The following is an 18,936-nucleotide window of genomic DNA, read 5'->3' on the forward strand; positions in this document are numbered from 1 at the left end:
TTGCTCTCTGGTTGTGTGCTCACAGGCACATTTTCATGCTGCATGAAGGCCACACCTTTCTAAAGTCTTTAGCAGGGTCAGTTGGGATAGGACAAGGGGAAACAGTCTCAAACAGAAGGAGGGAAGATTTAGATTGGAAATAAGGAAGTTTCTGGCAGAAGGCTGGTGAGGCACTGGAGCATCTTGTCCAGAGACGTGCTGGGTGCCCGGACAGGCGTTCAAGGTCGGGCTGGAGCACGCTCAGAGCAACCTCATCTGGCGGTAGGTAGGTGTCCCTGTTCCCTGCAGGGGAGTGGGACTAGGTGCTCTTTCAGGGTTCCTTTTGGCTCAAATGATTCTATGATTCTACAAGATATCCTCATGGGCAGGACACCCGTGGACACAAGGAACAAGCACTGCGGAATGAGAGCTGAGATGCTGCATCGAGCAGCAGCTACAGCTCCCAACATACTCACTCTGGAAAGACAATGAGGCAGCCAGAGAGTGACAGGGAGGCCACTGGTGCCACCCGGGACATCACCATCTTCATCAGCCAGGGGGCCTGCAGGGGAGGAACAGAGAGGATGTGAGACATCCTTGTCACAGCTGAGGCACTGGGGACATGAGGAGCCTAAGCCAGGGAGAGCTGACAGCACCACAGCACTTGCACAGTCCGAGCAGAGGGCCAGGTCTTAGTGGGTCGTGTGTGGGCACAGCAAGGCTCACGGGACTGCCCGGGCAACAGACAAACCTACAGCTCACCTTGAGAACAGCTTTTCTGAGGTTCTCTTTCCCTGACAGCTTCTGGAGGAAGTCATAGTAGAACTTCATTTGGAAGGTCAATCCATCAATGAAGATCACTCCAATGTCCTTCAGGACAATGGCAACTTTCTCCCCAGTGTTCAGGCAGCCGGAGATCAGGAACACAGTGTGCTGGATACAAGCCTGCACTCTGTGCCAGCTCAGAGAGGCATCTGCAGCCACCTGGCTGCACTTCAGGGGCTCCAGCTTCCTGTAGGCTGAAAAACACCAGGGATGGAGTTGATACGGTTGCTGTTCCACAGCTCCTTCCCTAGAACTGCTTCTGGTGGACATCAACCAGAACAGCCCCATACTTGGACACGCTCCTCTGAGGGAGAGGTGGAGGATGGAGGCAGTGGCCCTGTTTGCCCCCTCCATGAAGCCAGCAAAGGTTTAATCCCCCCTCCTACCTGGCAGGGACTCCCCGTGGGACTTGAGGCCATGCATGGCTACGAGGTTTGTAGCCAGCTGAAACACAGGCCACTGCAGAGTCACGTTTGCAGTCCTGATTTCTTTGGAGATGATGTCAAAGGAGCCAAAGGTGGGAATCCAGACTCCCTGCAAGTGAAAGAAAAACAAGGTGTGGAAGGGTTATGGGCTTGCTGGAGAAAGAGCTGGAGTTGATCCAGCATAGGGACAGAGCTTAGGAACCCTCTCCCGCTGTTCAGAGACACAAGCCAGGACACAGGGAATGGCTTTGGGAAGGGGCTGCACAGTCCTCTCCTTCACTCAGTCCTCCCAAATGCAGCGCAGCAGGCAGGGCAGAAACAGCCTCATGGGATCTAGAGGCTTCCAGAGACTTGGATCGGCCCTGAGATACTACACCACCAGCACAAGTGATACTGCATTGACAGGAAGCCCGTGGGATGCCCAGAAGAGAAATGCGGGGTGAGTTCCCTGCTTTCTGTGCAGGGAAAGACTCAGAGGATCTCTAGGCTGAGCTGGACAGGGAGAGGAGGAACCTGACAGCCAACTCACCTTGTGCATCAGGAGCTGCTCTTGTACATAGGCGGCCACCGCATTCCAGACGGCAACTCGCTCTGGAGGGCAAAGGAAAATCAGGTCACACTCTGCATCTGCTGCTTCCCAGCACCCCTACTGCTGCCAGGCAGGAGTGAGGTGGCAGATGGAAAGTGTTATCTCCGTCCCAAGACTGGATTCTGCACCGCTTCCATGGGGGCTGTGGGCCCACGTACCTTCAGGGTCAATGTGTATCGGTCCAGAGGTACGCCTCACTGTGGGACCGTCCCCACAGAAGTTCATCCTGTTCCGCCTTATACCAGCGGGTTGCTCCTTGTTGGCAGCAGCCATGCCGGAGCTCATCCTTCAGATGCGTCTGCTCTCTACCAGATGCTCCTTCAGGATGCAGGACCCAGTGCCGCGCTCCACCTTCACACCCCTCCTGGGTGGCCGTGTCACAAACGTTGCCACGGCGCCGCTGTGACATCATGGCCAGTGCTGGACGCTGCCCATTATGACGCTGGCACAGCAGCCTGCTGCCCGCCCCGGGTGGGGGTGCTGACCCCTCTCTGCTTTCTCCCTCTCCTGTCTTTCCTCTCAGTGTAACGTTACCCATTTTCCTTTTGTAGCTGTTGCCCAGACTGATCTCCAAGGAGGCGATGTGGAAACAAGTCCTGTTCCAGAGCGCTCTACCCGTCATGCTGACGACTTGCTGTCAGAAAGTGCCTTCATTGTGCCTGGAAGTTGTCAGTTCCTCGTTAGGATGCTCAATAAATTACCTGGCATGGATCTTCTGTGTCACTGTTGTGAGTCCATTGCTGCTGCGACCCTACCGGGCAGGGAGTGCTTTGTCTGGGGGATCCCAGAGATTGGCTTTCCTTGAAGCCTTCCAAGGGGAAGGGGGTTGAGATCCTGTGGGGTCAAGACGGGATCTGCAGGCCTAAAGCCGGACAGCCTGAGGAGACCTGCCAGGCCAAAAGGCAGCCGGCTGGCTGGGCAGGCCCTTTAGACCTGATCTTCCATGCCCTCTGTCTCAGAAGTTGGAGTGAGCCCCAGGCCAGAAGTGGCAGCCTGGATGGTGTGTCTTGGGGCTCTGTAGACTGGCTGGACTCAGGCCTTGAGGAAGATGTCAAATCTTTGATGAAAGCTGGCCGTCTGGAAAGGGAAGCCCTACCAGGCCAAAACCCAGCCGGCAGACCCAGGGATCCCTGCCAGGACAGAACCAGCTGGCTGACCTGTGGGGGCCTTGCCAGGCCAGAAGCTGGCGGGCTGGTTACGGGGACCCTGCCAGGCCAAAAGCCATCTGGACCAGGGGCCCTGCCAGGCCAAAACTCAGCCGGGTCAAGGAGCCATACCAGGTCAAACGCCAGCCGGGTGGCTCGAGTGGGCCCAGCCAGGCCAAAAGCCAGCTGGCCAGGGAGGCCCTAAGGCAAAAGTCATCTGGTCAGATGGCTGTGGGGTGTCTGCCAGGCCAAAGGCCGGCAGGCCGTCTTGGGGATCCCTGCCAGGCCTGAAGCCTGCAGGCCTGGGAAGCCCTGCCAGGCCAAAAGCCCGCCGCCGGCCAGCAAACACTGGCAAGGTCAAAAGCTGGCTGGCCAGCTTGGGGATTCCTACCAGGCCAACATCCAGCCTGCCCGGGGCTCACTGCCAGGCAACAAAATGGCTGGCTGGCCTGCGGGGCCTGAGAGGCCAAAAGCCATCCAGGCAGTCTGGGGGGACCTTGCAAGCCTGAAGCTGGTAATCCAGTTAGGGGGGCCCTGCCAGGCTAAAAGCCAGCTGGCCGGGGAAGCCCTTCCAGGCCAAAAGCCTGCAGGCCAGGGTCCCTACCAGGCCAAAACCCATCCAGCCTGAGGCTCCCTGCCAGGCTAGAAGCTGTCTGTCCGGCCTGTGGGGCCTGTTTGGTGCCTTGGTACATTTTGCTCTCGGTATCCCACCTCATGACATCCTGTGGAGCACAGAGAAGAGGAGCTACACGGCCCAGAGCACCTCACGGCCCGAGAGGGAAATACATCACGGAAGGGACGCTCTCTCTCTCTCTGCTGGCATCTTCAAAGCTGTGCACCTTCCACTGCAGAGCAGGGTTCTTGGTCTCCGGAAACCTCTCTCTGTCTCTTATTTCACTCGGTTTGCTGGCCTACAGTCTCAATTAGATTGTATTACATTGTGTTACCTTGCATTCCCATATCATAGTTAGTGAAATAGGTTTTTCTCCTTAGATCATTGCTGCTGCTCTGTTGGTTTTCCTTGAGCCCATCTCCCATCTCCCATCTCCCTACCCCTTTCCCTTTTCCCTTCCCATTTGTTGGGGGCACACAGACCTGCTGCCCTTCCCACCCCCCCACATGGGGGTTGGGGGGTTTGGGGAACACAACCCGTGCCCTCCAGGCATGCAGCATGGCTGCTGGTTGCTCATGGCATTATTCCATACTCAGGACAACTGCTGGTGGCCTGTGCTAGTAGGCACAAGGGAACAGGATGCCACGGCTGAGGAGAAGCCTGTTTGGCAGTACTCAGGCAGAGCACAGAACACACCAAATCCTCTGCCATAGTTTCTCAGTGAGGTCTGCACAACAGACAAAATGCTCTCAAAGGCTGTGGCACAGCACTTTTTACTGCATCAAATCTAACAGAGTGCTTCTGTTCAAGACACCAAGCATTGCCATCCAGTGCTTCCAACACGATTTCTCCTCCCCAGCTGACAGCCACCTCTGACACCATGGTCTGGGACGCTCCCTGCAGAGACCTCTGTGTGAGAAAAGCTCAAAGTCCAAATTTTCAGGCAAGGCAAGGATCTTAGTGATAGTAGCAATATTTATTCATTATTGCAATAACGGGCACACACACCCCCTGCTGGTAAGGGAGAAATTGCATGCTGATGGGTGCAATCCATCCCATTATATAAACCTGATGTGGGTGATGCTCTCCTGGAACTCATTTGTTGAGTGTCCCAGGCTCACCATCTCCCTGACGCCTTTGCTTTGATTATTTTTTTTTAATATGCAGTGGTTACCAACCTGTTGTTTTTGATGTACTGTCATTTTGAAGCATGTGGGCAATTTTCTTAAGGCATGTTCACTGTGTTCTGTACTGGGTTCTCCCTTTTCCCTGCACACCTGCCTTATCTCAGTGCTCAGTCCTACCCGTGTCAAATTGCCCCACTAGTGGAATAAAAACAGTCTACCCCTGTCAGTGCTCACTGTTCTAGTGGAAAAATCTAGTGGATTATGGGGGCAGCTATGAGGTTATGGGGTCAGGTATGGGGTCAGTTATGGGGTTATGGGATCACGTATGGGGTCAGTTATGGGGTTATGGAGTCAGCTAGGGGGTCAGCTATGAAGTTATGGGGTCAGGTATGGGGGCAGCTATGGGGTCAGGTATGGGGTCAGTTATGGGGTTATCGGGTTATGGGGTCAGCTATGGGGGCTGCTATGGGGAGATGGGGGTCAGGTATGGGGTCAGCTCTGGGGTTATGGGGTCAGGTATGGAGAGATATGAGTCACTTATGGGGTCAAGTATGGTGTCACTTATGGGGAGATATGGATCACTTATGGGTCACTTATGGGGTCAGGTATGGGGTTATGGGGTCATTTATGGGGAGATATGAGTCACTTTTGGGGTCAAGTATGGGGTCACTTATGGGGGTCTGGGGAGGGGCTGGGGGGCAGGTATGGGGGGCTGGGGTGCAGTTATGGGGCCTGTGGGGGGGAATGGGGGCAGTTATGGGGGTCTGAGAGGCAGTTATGGGGACACAGAGGCAGTTACGGCGTGCTGAGGAGCATTTATAGTGGCACAGGGGCAGTTATGGGGGGTTGGAGCAGTTACGGGGGGCTGAGGGGCTGTTATGGGGGGATGGGGGGCAGTTATGGGGGGCTGAGGGGGCAATTGCGGTGGTGCAATGTGACCCCCTGTCCGCTGGGAGGCGCTGTGAGCAGCCATTCAATTACATTGCATTGCATTGCATTACATTGCATTACATCTAATGCAGTGCAATGTCTCCTCCTGTCCGCTGGGTGGCGCTGTGAGCAGCCATTCAATTAATGGTATTATGGGGTGGGTATGGTGGGTTTATGGGGGTCTATAGGGGGTTAGGGGGGGCTATGGGGACCTATGGGGGGTTATGGGGGAAGATATGGGGGGTTATGGGGGAAGATATGGGGGGATATGGGGGAGTCTAATATGGGGTTATGGGTGTCTATGAGGCGGTTATAGGGGGGTTATGGGGCAGTTATGGGTGTCTATGGGGTTATGGGGTAGGTATGGGGGGGTTATGGGGGGCTATGGGGGGTCTAATATGGGGTTATGAGTGTCTATGGGGGGGTTATTGATTTCTGACAAATTTTAGAACTAGGTCACACGAATATCAGTACCAATCCCAGAAATGAAAAGTTCTCTCTCACTTATCACTCTTTATCTTTGCAAAAATACTGTTTTATTACCAAATTAAAGTTTTTCATAATTACAAATAGCAATTTCTCCCAAAATTACTTGTTTTCATCCAGAAAACAAGACATATTCTCTGCAAAATGATGCTTAGTAGCAAAATACATCTTTCGTCTGTCGACTGAGAAACCCAGAGTGTAGCATTGGAAAAAGATGAAGGAAACGAAATCTCTCCAAATGGAAAGATAACTGCTCGAAACAGTGCTAGGATATGTGCTTTCAGCAAGAAAAGAAGCTGAGGACAAAAATGCTCCATTCCGGGCTACAGAGAGAACCCCCCCACAGCGGAAGAAAGCAGCTGGCTGAAGTCGCTCTTTTTCAGCTATGGATTTGGCCACAACCGCTCTTTTCTCGCTTTATGCTTGCAAAAATCAGATCTTCTTACCAAAATTTTCATCCCACAATGAAGACTTTTTCTACACAAAATGCAGTTTTCTTGCACAATTTGATGCTTCCTCCCCAAAATACCCTTGTTAGCCTCCAAGAGATGACAATTTCTCCACTTAATACCAGTTCATGCCAAAATTAGCCATCTTCCCCAACAATATCACTATTTCTCCCAGAAGTAAAACATGTTACCTCGTCATTATCATTCTTTATCCCACCAAAAAGCAATTTTCTCTGCAAAACACTGCTTTTCATACCAAAAAAAGACTTTGTCTCTACAAATTGCCTGTTTTTGGCTCCATAATGATGCTTTCCACCCAAAATACCCTTATTTGTCTCCAAAATATGGCAATTTCTTCCCTTAATATTAATTTAGTTCAAAATTTGGATTTTTTTTTGTCCCACAAATATCTGTATTTATTGCAGAAAAAGAACATGTTCTCACATCATTATCACTTTTGATCCCACCAAAAAGACATTTTCTCCCCAATATAGTGTTTTTCATCCCTGAAAGAAGAATTTTTCTCCAAAAAATGCCATTTTTTTTGCACAATATGATGCTTTCTCCACAGAATACCCTTGTTTGTCTCCAACATACGATATTTTCTTCGCTTAATGTTATATAAGTAAAAATTTTGGATTTTTTTTTACAGCAAATATCACTCTTTAAACCACAAACAAAACATCTCTTAATTAACACTCTTCATTGCACCGAAGAGGTATTTCCTCCACAAAATACTGCTTTTCATCCCCAAAGCAAGACATTTTCTTCCCAAAATACTGCTTTTCATTCCAAAAAGTAGAGATTTTCTCCACAAAATGCACGTTTTCCACACATTAGGATGATTTCCCCCCAAAATACCCTGAAATACAAACTTCCCAAATCAAGCACTGAAACATTTATTTTTTCCTTCATTATTTTTTAAAAGAAAGGTGTTTATTACATGCTAACAGTTCTGTATAAATCTCAAGCAGGAAAAGGGGGAAGAGAATACAACAAGTATCTGCTTCCAAAGGGAAGCAAGCATTTAAAATAAACCAATAAGTGACAAAAATGAGAGTGGCTGGGGGAGGGTGGTGTTCCATAGAACACGAGGTGAGCCTGCACAGTCAGCACCGAGCACACAGGTAATGAGGGCAGCCCTACCCCAGAGCCACTCAGGGGGCCTGGCCCACAGCTTCATCTGGAAGGGGTCGAGGCGCAGGCAGTCCCCCAAGTCCCACAGCTCCATCACTGGTGGCTCCTCAGGCCCCAGGGCCCTGCCTGCATGTCGTCTCCTCCATTTTGCCCAGCACAAGGTGCCAGCAGCCACCAGCAGTGCCAGGCTGGCCGTGATGGCCACCCCCACCAGCATGTCACCATGGCGGAGCAGGAAGCCCAACCCTGTCAGAAGAGTCAGAGCCTGAGCTGGGGATGCTCTGCCAACACCCCAAACCATTGCCCCAAAGAAATGTTTAGACAGAGGGCCAGCTCCACAGGAGATGGGTTCCGCAGCAGAGCCATTGCTGAACTAACATGGAACCACATAGAGGCTGGTAACTGCTGCCACCACCCCTCCAGGCACACAGGGACACCAGAGATAAATGTATATTTATAAAACATTAAAATAATGCTATTCTTAACCAGTGTGGGTAGGCTTTGATGGCATAACGTGTTAATGAATTTGGGGCTGAGAGAACAAATGAGAAATGCAATTAGGCTGCAAGCTCACATTCAGTTTTCAGGAGCTCGTGGGAGGGGATGTGCTTAATTGCACTAAAGAAGCAGCAGGATTTTAGCCTGATGCAGTTAACTGATGCAGGTCACCCCTTGGATGGCCATCTAGGCTCACCTCTGAAAGTAGATCCCCTTAGAGCCTGCACAGGACAAGAAGACCATTTGTACTCCAAGTACAAGGCTCACCACCTGACCTACACACCTGCCCCCCAGCTTCAGAAGGGACCACATTGGCCTCCAGCCCACATACATCTGAGCACAAACCCTGAGAAGCTCTTGAAGCCAGAGCAGGAAGTGCTTGTTTTCTGTTTACTTCCCCCCCCTTACAAGAACAGCTATCTTGGGAACTGCTTTGCAAATACACAGATCTTCCCCTCTTCCTAAAGCCATGGTGCCAGTTGCAGAGTCATTTGTAAGCACGCAATGTAATGTGCAATAGCAAAGACCTGGCTGCTTGGATGCTAAAGTTGCACATAGCCAGAACTGCTAAACTGGAGCACTCTGATGAGCCAGTGGTTGCTGAGGCTGCTGCACAGGAGACTCATATATGCAGTGTTGGTGCTAGTTCTGCATACACAACCATACACCTCCTCAGTACCATCGCCATGCAGGACACAAGGACATTGCTGTGTCACCTACCCGACTGGGAACTACGGACACACAGGGTGCCAGACTTGGTGGGAGAACCGTCCTTGTAGCCCTTCTTGCAACGGCACAGGTAGGTGCCCACACCATTGAAGCACTCTGCCTTCCCGTGCTGGGAGCCTTTTCTCTAAGACACTGCTAATGCATCCCATCTGCTCAGCTTTAGCTCAGCTCCCCCAGGCAGGCAGGGTAATTTAGGAAAAGCAACAGAAACCCCAGATAAGCATTTAGATGAGAAAGAGTGGATGGGCTGGGTGCCATCCAGAGTGGCAGCTCTATGGAGCAGACAGCAGGGTGAGCTCTATGCACACTGTAGGCTGCATCACTGAAAGCAAGACTTGGGAGCACACAAGTCTAACCCCTCCTGGACTTGGTGTTCACCCTGCTTCTAGAGGCAAGTTACAACTGTTGGCTGGTCACATCTGTTTCTGCATTGCCTTTCTGCACCAAAACACCATCACTGTGAGCAAGCTGCAGGGCATCAGCTTTATTTGGACCAGCACAAGCAACTCAAATGCTGGTTCATCATGTGATGTTAACAGAAAATCCCTGGGATGAAGGACACAACGTGATCTCTAACAGCTGAGCTTCTGGGTTATATAGCATTTGCCTATCCATATCCTGACCATGCCTAGGCTTACATGGCTTCTTATAGAACCTAGGAGATCCCTTCTGAACTCACTGCCACCAGGAGTGATCCAGTCCTTGTGTTTGATTTTAGTCCTTACTTCAAATAGCACATCTACAAAAAAAAAAATAAAAAATTAGTTGATGCTCAACAGGGGTTGAGCATCAGGCAGAACAAGTGGTTGAGAAAAGCAGAGGAAATCTTAGCTAATGCTCAGCCTTGAATCCTGGAGTTGATCTCTGAACAGAGAACACAAAGCATTAACCTTCATTCCATTGCACTCCAACTTCCTCAGCAATTATGATCCTAATGGGTACCACCATTGTTTGTGATATCCTAGAAGCCCTCATCTCTCACCCGTCTCTATTTGGAATCAGCACAAACAGCTGGTTAAATCTAGGCTGACATACACTTACCAAAATCTGTTGTTTAAAGCCTATTCATTCATCAGTTCTGTTCAAAGATCAGTCCCATGCTGTACTGATTCCTTTTCACAAGCCATTGTTGCAGTTTGCTCTACATACAAACCCAACTCTGCTTAATTGCTGACACTCTCATAAGCAGGTTTTTCTCCTCAGTCGGAAAAGCAAAGCTGAGGAACCAGACATTCCTGAGACATCATGCACATGTATTTAAGTGAGGATAGAACCCCTTCACAAAAGCAGCATTTAACAGCCATCGAGCAATAGTGGAGCTCCAGCATCCCAGCATTTATGCCAGATTTCGCATATGAACTCCAGTTTCTCCAGGTTAAGTGCAAAGTACATTCCAGAAGGTCACCAGTGGGGAGTGCCCTCCACTCTCATAAAGTTGATGGGCCACACTTGCCAGGCTGGGACTGCCAGCAGGAGCATCTCTCACCTATTAGTTCTACCTTGAAAAGATGGCTCACACCACAATAAGAAACACTTTGAGACCTGCCGGCATGCTTCTGTGGCTGTCCTGGCATCTCCGTGACTCTGGATACTGGACACTCAACAGCCTCCCGGAGCTCCTGGCCTCTTGGCACTGTTTTCCCCTCTGGACTGCTGGAGGATCAGAGTGGGCAGTGTACAAGGAGGAATTTCTCTGCTCTCCCACACCCACCTGGAGACTTCCCACTCTTTTCTGCATCTGAACTGCCCCAGCGAGCAAGGCAGAAATCATTTTGTCACTAGTAGTGTGACGGGGTTCTCTCTAGAGCTCACTCCGGGACAGTGGGCACAACCCGGGGCAGCAGGAACAAAAGCCCTCCCCCTTTTCTCTAGCGGCAATGCGGCGCGGCCCGGCGCGGCCCGGCCACGTGCGTTTAGGGAGACGGGGAAGGGAAGGGAGATTGCGATTAGGTCTAACCAAAAATGAGGGAGGAAAAAGGTGATCTGAGAACGAATGGCAGTTTAATAACCTAATAACACTAAACAACAACAAGAGAGTTTCAACAAAGAGAATACCAAGTCCCAAATCTCACCGATGGAGCTGTGGAAGGCAGGAAGGTCTGACCACGTTGTCTCCTCGCAGGGAGCCGGTCCAGCAACGCCGTCCCCTTCCTCACTTCCCTTCCGGTGCCCCTCCCCACATGCTCATTAAGGCAGTTCACAGAAAAAAAAACTTGTCCCCTTTACTCCCATTATGAAGCATGGTGTTCTGATGTGGAATACCAACACCAACCAAATTGCAAAACCATAACAAGTAGCCATGCCCGGTAGCAGCGGAGTTGGTGTTACCCCAGAGCCATGACTCAGGGGGTCCTTGGCCCGAGGAGGTTCCACACAGGGCCTTGGGATGGAGGTTGGAGAGGGTTCACTCACAGGAGCTGTGGTTTCTCATTGGTGGCCACCTCCTCCCAGGGCATCCTCTCTCACCCAAGGGCCAAGGTGGCCAGGAGACACATCTGTACCCATTTTGGGGGTTGCCAATGGATGGGGAGGAGGCAACAGCAAGGCCATCTCCCATCGCCCCAGTGAGATGCCTGCCCTTCTCCTGAGGCTGACAGGATCCAAACCTAAAGCTGGCAGCAGGGAGGGGACAGCCCTGGACATGGGCTGTTCTCCTGAGGGAAGAAGCCCTTTGGGGGCAATGCTGGCAGAGCCAAAGCCCACAGGAATGAGGTCAGAGTGAGAGAGCACCGGGGCAGGGATTATTTCCACCCTGCACATGGAAGCAAGCTCTGGACCTGTTGGCCCAGGGGATACCACCAGCCACATCCGTGTGGCTGTGTCACCCTGCCAGCAGCAGCTTTTTGTGTCCTGTGAGGATCCAGGAGTTTCCTCAGCAGCCAGATAGCTGCAAGCTTGGGTGCTTGTGGGGAGGCTCCCAACAGAGACGGCCTGCAGGACAGGATGGCTCTGGGCACATGAGTGAGAATGCTCCTGGATGTTGGCCCATGTTGATGTAGGACACGGCACCACTTTCTCCTCAGCACCACCCCTGGAACTCTCCAGTGGGAAGAGATCCACGAGCTCCATGTGCTGGAGGTTGGTTGTTCCCAGCCCGGGCTGAGTCACAGGTAAAGCCCCCAAACTGCTTTGCTCTCTCTCAAGCAGCAGCTGTGAGCGGTCCCCACTCACCACATCATAATAGGGGCTGCTCAGGCTGGGCATCAGGCCCCTTGCAAGGCCAAAGCATCACTGCCTGCTGCTCCATCAGCTGGGATGCTGAGCTGGGCACGGCTTCCATCCTTCCTTAAACCCAGCCCCTGGGACACAGTGGTACCGACACTCTCTTGGCTTCCTCTTCTGCCAGGAGAAGAAGCCTGTGAATCAGCACCCAAGTCCATGTGACTTGTGCATGTTGGCTTAATGGTAAACTGGAGGTATCCCAGATCTTCCAGCCCCAGGGTGGGGTGCAGTACAGACTGCACACTCTCCCAGCTCACACCTGTGGGCTGCAATGAAGACTCCACCACCTGCAAGGCTCCAAACAAAGGTGTTTCCAAAAGCGTGCTTGAAAACCCACGTATGTAACCCAGACCTGGAGCGATTCCTCTGCTGGTGGTGCAGCTCAACAACTGGGCATCCCCAGCTACACCTTCCTCTTCCTGGCGGACTCTTGGCCCTGTCTGTGGCTCAGAGCCCTGTGTGCCCAGCAGCTGTGTACTTACACCTTGGGATGGGACAAGCTTTACTGCACTTCCCATAGGCAGCAAGGTTGCAGAGCCTCCATAGTAGTCTGTCCATCCAGGCTGGAAAACACTGTCTTGTTTAGATGGCTTTGCAGTGAGAGTTTCAGGAATCAAAGCAACTCCGGAGGGAGGATTTGCATTGCTGGTACTGGAAGATGTAATACCTGCCTTTAAACCGGGTGTCTCTGCAATTTGGCAAGTACCTCTTCAGCAACACAACGTGCACAGCCTGAGAAAAGGTGGCAAAAACATGCATCTCCTTCTTCCAGCAAGCATAAACTACATCGTTTTCTGCCAGCGAAGAATCTCCTTCAAAGAGGATTTTGTCTTTATTTCTGCTGCAATCCTCCTGTGTGATAAAACCTTGAATATAAACTATGATATGCTTCCTGGAGCCTGCCCAGATCTTCCAGTTACACCACAAGTTGAATGGGGATCCACTGTGATATTCTGAAGGAGAAAACTCCCCATACGTGCCCTTCAAGTCTCTGTGGCAGCTCCTCATGGGCACATATGTCAATATCCAAGGAAACGTCATCCCTGGAAGACAACAGACAACCTCAAGTTCTCCTCCTTCCCCACCTGACAGGCAGAGACCAGTCCTTCCTTCCAGAAACCACCTTCACGCTCTCCTGTCTCCTATTTGCACGACACACCATCAGCAGGAGAACACATTGCTGTGCCTGCCTCAGGGCCTGGGGTCATGGGAAGGATGTCAAAGGGTGCAAGTGCACACACCAGCTTGGGATGCTCCCAAATCTGCCATCCCTCCAACAGGGACTGTTTCCACACATACACGTTTGTTTGGATTGTGCTTTTATTGCTGCCTATAGACAGCTTGCTGCAGCCAAATCTCCTGCTTCAGAGCCCTCTTATCCCAACACTCCATACCAGCTCTGTCCCTCATCTTCCCATCCCACAGCCACATGACTGCTCCAGGCTTCCCACACCAGAGACTGAGATGCCCAGCAAAACTGAGAGTGGGAAGAGAGTTGTAGTACAGACAAACATTAGTGTGTGAATTAAGCCTTACCTGCTCTAGCATCTTGATGCTCTGAGCAGCATTTACACACCTATAACAAAAACAGCCTCCCCGCAGACCTGAGCACCAGCATCTGCACTAGCACAGCTTGAGACAGGTGAGCAAGAACCACTGACACCAGCCCCTTCATCACCTCATTTTTCCAAGCAGCACAGCCCCCCCCCCACCTCCAACAGCAACAGTATTACCCGACTAATTCTATAAGTGACACAGCCAATGCATTACCACTCCCAGAGCGGTCAGGGTACCCTTCCCTCACTCACCCCCACAGCTCTACAACCAGGATGCAGCAACCCTGGTGCAGGTCCCCACACCAAGGGCATCCAGAATAGGAACACCAGAAAGGCCAAAAGCCTCATGCTAGGGGCTCACACCATTAAAACCAGACCCAAATGACTCCTGAAGTACCACTTCCTCCCCTAAACAACTCAGCAAACTTCCCCCAAGTGGAGTAAATACTCCACCCTCTTGCCAATATATGCACCCATACATCACCCAGGTACCCCTGATAACAATTAGTTTGTCATAAACAAAGATCAGCTGTGCTCATTAGCCTCACACTATCCTTCCTGCCCTCCCTCTTTTGGTAAGCAGGCTCCAACCAGCCAACCATGTCATGATGGAAACTGGAATTAAAGCATCACTGATGTTGTTGGGGTGACCTTGAAGCAGACCCCAGCTTGCTTTTTCTCCCCACTCTCCCTAAAACAATTTTAAAACCCCCCAAAAAACAAATTACAGGGAGAGCACCTTGCTGTACAATTGAGTGTTTCCATTACATCTGAAGCAGCTTTGGCTGGATGCTGTGATTCCCCCACTCAGTGCAATGAGGGCTCCTCTCCCTGCCTACACACTGCAAGGCAGCAAGCAGCCAGCCCAGCTGATGGTGTGCAAATTACCAGATGCAGCAGCTCCTCCAGCAGCAGTAGCCGAGTTTGTCATTAGGGGCAACACAGAGAAGGCAATTAGGCTGCTTGACGTGCGGCTTTGACAACATACCCTTTAACACGTCAATCATAATTCAGTATAAATAATAATAATAGTAAATCCTTTCTTCCATGTTGCCCCAGTTTGACGGGCTGTCAGTGTCTGCCCATTACCACCTCCCTTGGTAGGCCTGCCTGCAATCCCCAGCCATGCCAGTCCAAGGGGTGGCTGCTCCCTTTACTCCTTTCTACCACTATTTTGGCTAAGAAACAATCAGCAATGACTGCCTGAAACAGGGAAGAAATCCAGAAGGTGACGCAGGTGGCTCATAGGCTGCATCATCCCCCTGTTTTGGCAAGGGAGTGCTAATTGCACCATGCAGGAGTGGCATGCCCGTGGTTGTTTTTCTGCCGGTAATTGCTCACGGGGCCACATCCTCCCCAGGCTGAAGGTTTCTTCTGGGTAGAAGCAGAAACACTGCAGGAGATGCTGACCAGAGCCCCATTTCCTCTCCTGCAGCTACGTTCCAAGAGCTGATAACGACAAGTACTCGCTGCTCCTCTGTGGATATGGGGAGGTTGCAGGGAAGATGCAGCGTCGCATCTGTGCTGGCAACCCAGGGGAAAAAAAAAAACAGGCTACAGGGGATTTTCCAGCACAGCAGAAAAAGCTGCATTGCTGCTTCTGCCCTAAAACAGCTTGGTCTGGATCTAGGAAAGCAAATGCTTTTCCAGGCCGCCCTCACATCTCTCTTCTGCCACCGCTTTCCAAATCCAAAGGAAGGGTTGGCCACCTCTCCCAGGTAACAGTGACAGGAGGAGAGGGAATGGCCTCACGTTGCACCAGGGAAGGTACAGGTTGGGTGTCAGGAGCCATTTCTCCTCAGTAAGAGCCATGAGGCAGTAACACAGGCTGCCCAGGGAGGTGCTGCAGTCACAGGCACCAGGCCCTGCACAGCCTTCACTCTGGTTTCCAGGTGCAGGAGGATGCAGGCGGACGTCAGTGGTGCTTGAAAAGAAACAGAGCTGCAAAGAAACGGGTGAACTGAAGGCAGCATCGCAGCCAGGAAGTGGTTTGAGAAATGGCAAAAAAGTGAAGATTGAGAACGCATCGCCCCTTTCTCCTTCAGTGCCTCTCATTGGGTCATTTGGGGAAAACCATGAATTGCGGTACAGGGCTGCTGCTTCCTGGCCTGTCTGCGGGTTTTGGCAATGAAGGGAAGAGAAATTCAAACAACAAGGAGCCATTAAGCCAACAGAACACAGAACACAGCTCTGGAAGACTGCAGGGAGTGCTGCACCTCCTGCATAAACCTGCACGGCAGCTGAAAGAAAACTGCAAGCAGCTCCCACTCCTCCAACAGCACAGCAGCACTTCACCTACCCTGGGCATCCTCCAGCAACAGGCTGCACTGGATGGCAGAGGGGAATTTCCCTCCCTTTGGTCTGAATGCTCTTTTACTTCTACTAACAGCTTCACCACACAGCAGTGCATGTTAGGTGCTGTCTGGGCCAAAACTGGCGCATGGGAAGGGAGCAGCACGGTGCTGACTTGAGTTATGGCTGACAGTTGACTAGATGGTCTTAGTGGTCTCTTCCAACCTTAATGATTCTATATCTCACAACAATCAAAGCATTACTGTTAAACCTACAGTCAGACCTCAAGGATTTGGCAGACAAGAGAGCAAGAAGCACATCTAGCACTAAGTACCACCAGCTTCATCTTTTTCTCCACTGGGTTTTTCTTGGTCAACACGTTGGCTGCAGACCCAGAGTTTCTTTGGCTTGAAAAGCCCAGGCTTTTGGACCATAATTTGGGGAGTTTCATTCAAATGAAGGCAGCAAAGTCTTAGCAGATGAGCAGTGCCTACATGCAATGGCTTGTTGTGAAAGCAGTGGAAGTAATTATCTTCTGTGCAGTTGTTAGAGCGTTGGTGTTTCTGTGTGTTATGCTGGCAGTAATTGCTGACATTTTGTGTGTGAGGAGAGCAAAGACTTCTGGGCTGGCTCTGGACAAAATGACCAACTGTGAAGGTGGCAGTGGGTTGGTCCAATAGTCCAAGCTCACTGCCTGTGCCTTCACAGTGGCCACAAGCAAATAACCAAGGAAAAGCAAGGACAAGACAAACATGAGAGGAATTTACCCCCCAGTACTTCAGCCCTCAGCAGCCCAAGGGGACTTCCTGAGCCAGCTGTGATCCCCACTCAGTGGCACCCACATACCATGCTCCTGAGCCAGGTTCCTTTTTCAAGTACTTGCAGAGTTTCCCCTTGAGCCCATGTAAATTTTAGCACCTGAAGATCATCAAGCAGGCAGTTCCGCAGCCCCACTGTCTGCTGTGCAAAAACCCCACTTGCTGGTTTATTCTCAGCTCCTCATGGTTTCTGTAGCAGACCCCACTACTTGCTTTTCCAAGCCATTCTCACTCCCTTTTTCTGTCACTGCTTTCCAAACCCGAGAGCTGTCCCTGACACAGCTGTTCCCAAAGCAGAACTCTGGATCCTTACGGTCTGTTTCTGAAGCATTTGCTCTTCTCCTTTACTCTTTTTAGATGAGAAAACCCAAAGAGTGCATACTAACAAAGATATGGATGAACCATTGACTTAGTGTGGCATAGAGATGTACCCTGTTCCTTTCCTTGTCACCTTCAGTGTGTGATTGGCTTTGACCACTGCTCACAGCAACCTCAAGATCTGACTCTGGGTTAGGCCACATCCCCACTGCCATCACCTTCCTTCCGCCCAGCTTCCTTCAGGTCTGCCCGAGCGGTCAGCAACAAAAGCTGCTCACCACATCTCCACATCTGTTTGTATCGTCCGGTCCTGAGTTGCAGAGATGATCCTTTTTCCCCTCAGAATATGTCACGCCGGGATGACATGACGCAGCTGGTGACCGTTCTGAGATCTCCTGATTCTTTATCCTCTTTAGTAAATACCAGAATGTTTTCCCTCCAATGATGTGTTTATAAAGACTTTCAAATCTTAACATGAACAAAAAATTCCCCAGAGCTCAGGCTGGAGTCACACCATGCTGTGTATCATCATAAAAGACACAATCCAGATGCTGGGACAGCCAGAACAGACCAGAAATGAAAAAGGAAGAAAAGGGGAATTTGAAGAGAAGTGGGTGGAAGGGAAACTTTAAGAAATCCACCCCAGTGTTTCTGTTTTGCAGCATGTTTTGGCCTTGGGGTCAGTGTGCAGGAGTGGTCCGTGCCTCCTGGTTTGCCTCTTTGGAGGCATGGAAGACAAAGAGCTGAATCATAAAGGTGGGGAATTGGGAACTGTTCTAATTATCAACTACCATGAAAAATTTCAGTGCAAAACTTCTGTGTAATTAGGTCACTATAAATTACCCAGAGTGAATGATTCAGATCTTCACGTTAACCACCAGCTGCGTACAACAGACACCATAAAAGAGGGAAAATCCACTACAGACCACCTGCAAACAAGCAAAATTAAACCAGGGGAAAGGGTGTTACTTTCATAAGCGTCCAAGTGAAAGCAGAACCAGGAGGCCCGTGCTACCTCCTGTTCTCCATGCTCATGCTTGCTCTAAAACATGCTCCAAACTGAGACCTTTCAGACAGTTCCAGCACAAAAAGTAGGATAAGGGACTGGATGTCATCTGAGAGTTACAACACTGGGTCCGTGCCAGTTCATCCTCCTCAGACACAGCCACATGTTCCACTTCTCCTTAAGCGGGTACAGCTTCCAGCAGGCAGTTGCAACTGCAGCATGCAGCACTGCTCAGGTAATGCTCAAGAGCTAGGCCAGGAAAACACAGCAGAGAATACAGTCTTGGTGCAACAAACAGTAGGAAATTAGCTCCAAAGTTAAGACTGAGCACAAATGTTTTGAAAGCATTTGAGATGCTCAATTGGAGGTCCAAAGACAGCTCCTCCATGATGCCCCTCAGCTCCCAGAGCGTGTGGTAAGTTTCTACTGCAGGCTTTCAGGCATAGATTCCGGCTTTGATAAGGAAGGGGGGTGAGCAACTTCATCCACCCAGCTGTGAGGGCAGGAAGAGACAGCTGACGAACAACCACCTCATTCTTGGAGTTCCAGATACCGGGTTTTCACACAGCATGTAATTATGTTGCAAACCCCTTTGCCAGAGCATGCAGGGAGGTTCCAGGAATTCATCTCATTTTTTCCTTGAAGATAGCTCTGTTGGCTCGGCACCAAGCACTGCGATCTCAGCACCACGCCAGGGTGAAAGGCTCCCCAGGCTCTCAGAGGCGCTCCACACTTCCTCTGATCCGTAACACTTTAAGCATGTGCTATCAACCACTGTCAGTACCTGATACT

General features: G+C 50.9%; 1 protein-coding gene and 2 pseudogenes across 1 annotated transcript; 1 reads left to right on the forward strand and 2 right to left on the reverse strand.

Moving 5' to 3' along the window:
- Positions 1-301: 301 nt before the first annotated feature.
- Positions 302-1,227, reverse strand: LOC146761277 (uncharacterized). Its single transcript, XM_085542356.1, has 3 exons — positions 1,191-1,227; positions 742-998; positions 302-541 (listed from the first exon to the last, which is right to left on the reverse strand). The coding sequence occupies exons 1-3, from the start codon at positions 1,225-1,227 to the stop codon at positions 452-454; spliced, it is 384 nt and encodes a 127-aa protein (XP_085398482.1). The 3' UTR covers positions 302-451.
- Positions 1,226-2,363, forward strand: LOC146761278 (uncharacterized; annotated as a pseudogene).
- An 8,996-nt stretch (positions 2,364-11,359) lies between these two features.
- LOC146761279 (uncharacterized) lies at positions 11,360-13,176 on the reverse strand (annotated as a pseudogene).
- Between the last annotated feature and the right edge of the window lie 5,760 nt (positions 13,177-18,936).

The sequence above is a fragment of the Coturnix japonica genome, chromosome 3 (assembly GCF_054131305.1).
Source record: "Coturnix japonica strain WE chromosome 3, WE-NBRP24, whole genome shotgun sequence".
Classification (NCBI taxonomy): domain Eukaryota; kingdom Metazoa; phylum Chordata; class Aves; order Galliformes; family Phasianidae; genus Coturnix; species Coturnix japonica.

What these genes read in the sequence shown, in the direction of transcription:
- LOC146761277 (XM_085542356.1), bottom strand. Translation starts at nt 1,227, where the DNA reads ATGCATGGCCTCAAGTCCCACGGGGAGTCCCTGCCAG. An exon ending in CCACGGGGAGTCCCTGCCAG is followed by an intron (nt 999 to 1,190) that starts GTAGGAGGGGGG and finishes GGTGTTTTTCAG; the next exon opens with CCTACAGGAAGCTGGAGCCC. An exon ending in TCAGAAAAGCTGTTCTCAAG is followed by an intron (nt 542 to 741) that starts GTGAGCTGTAGG and finishes CCTCCCCTGCAG; the next exon opens with GCCCCCTGGCTGATGAAGAT.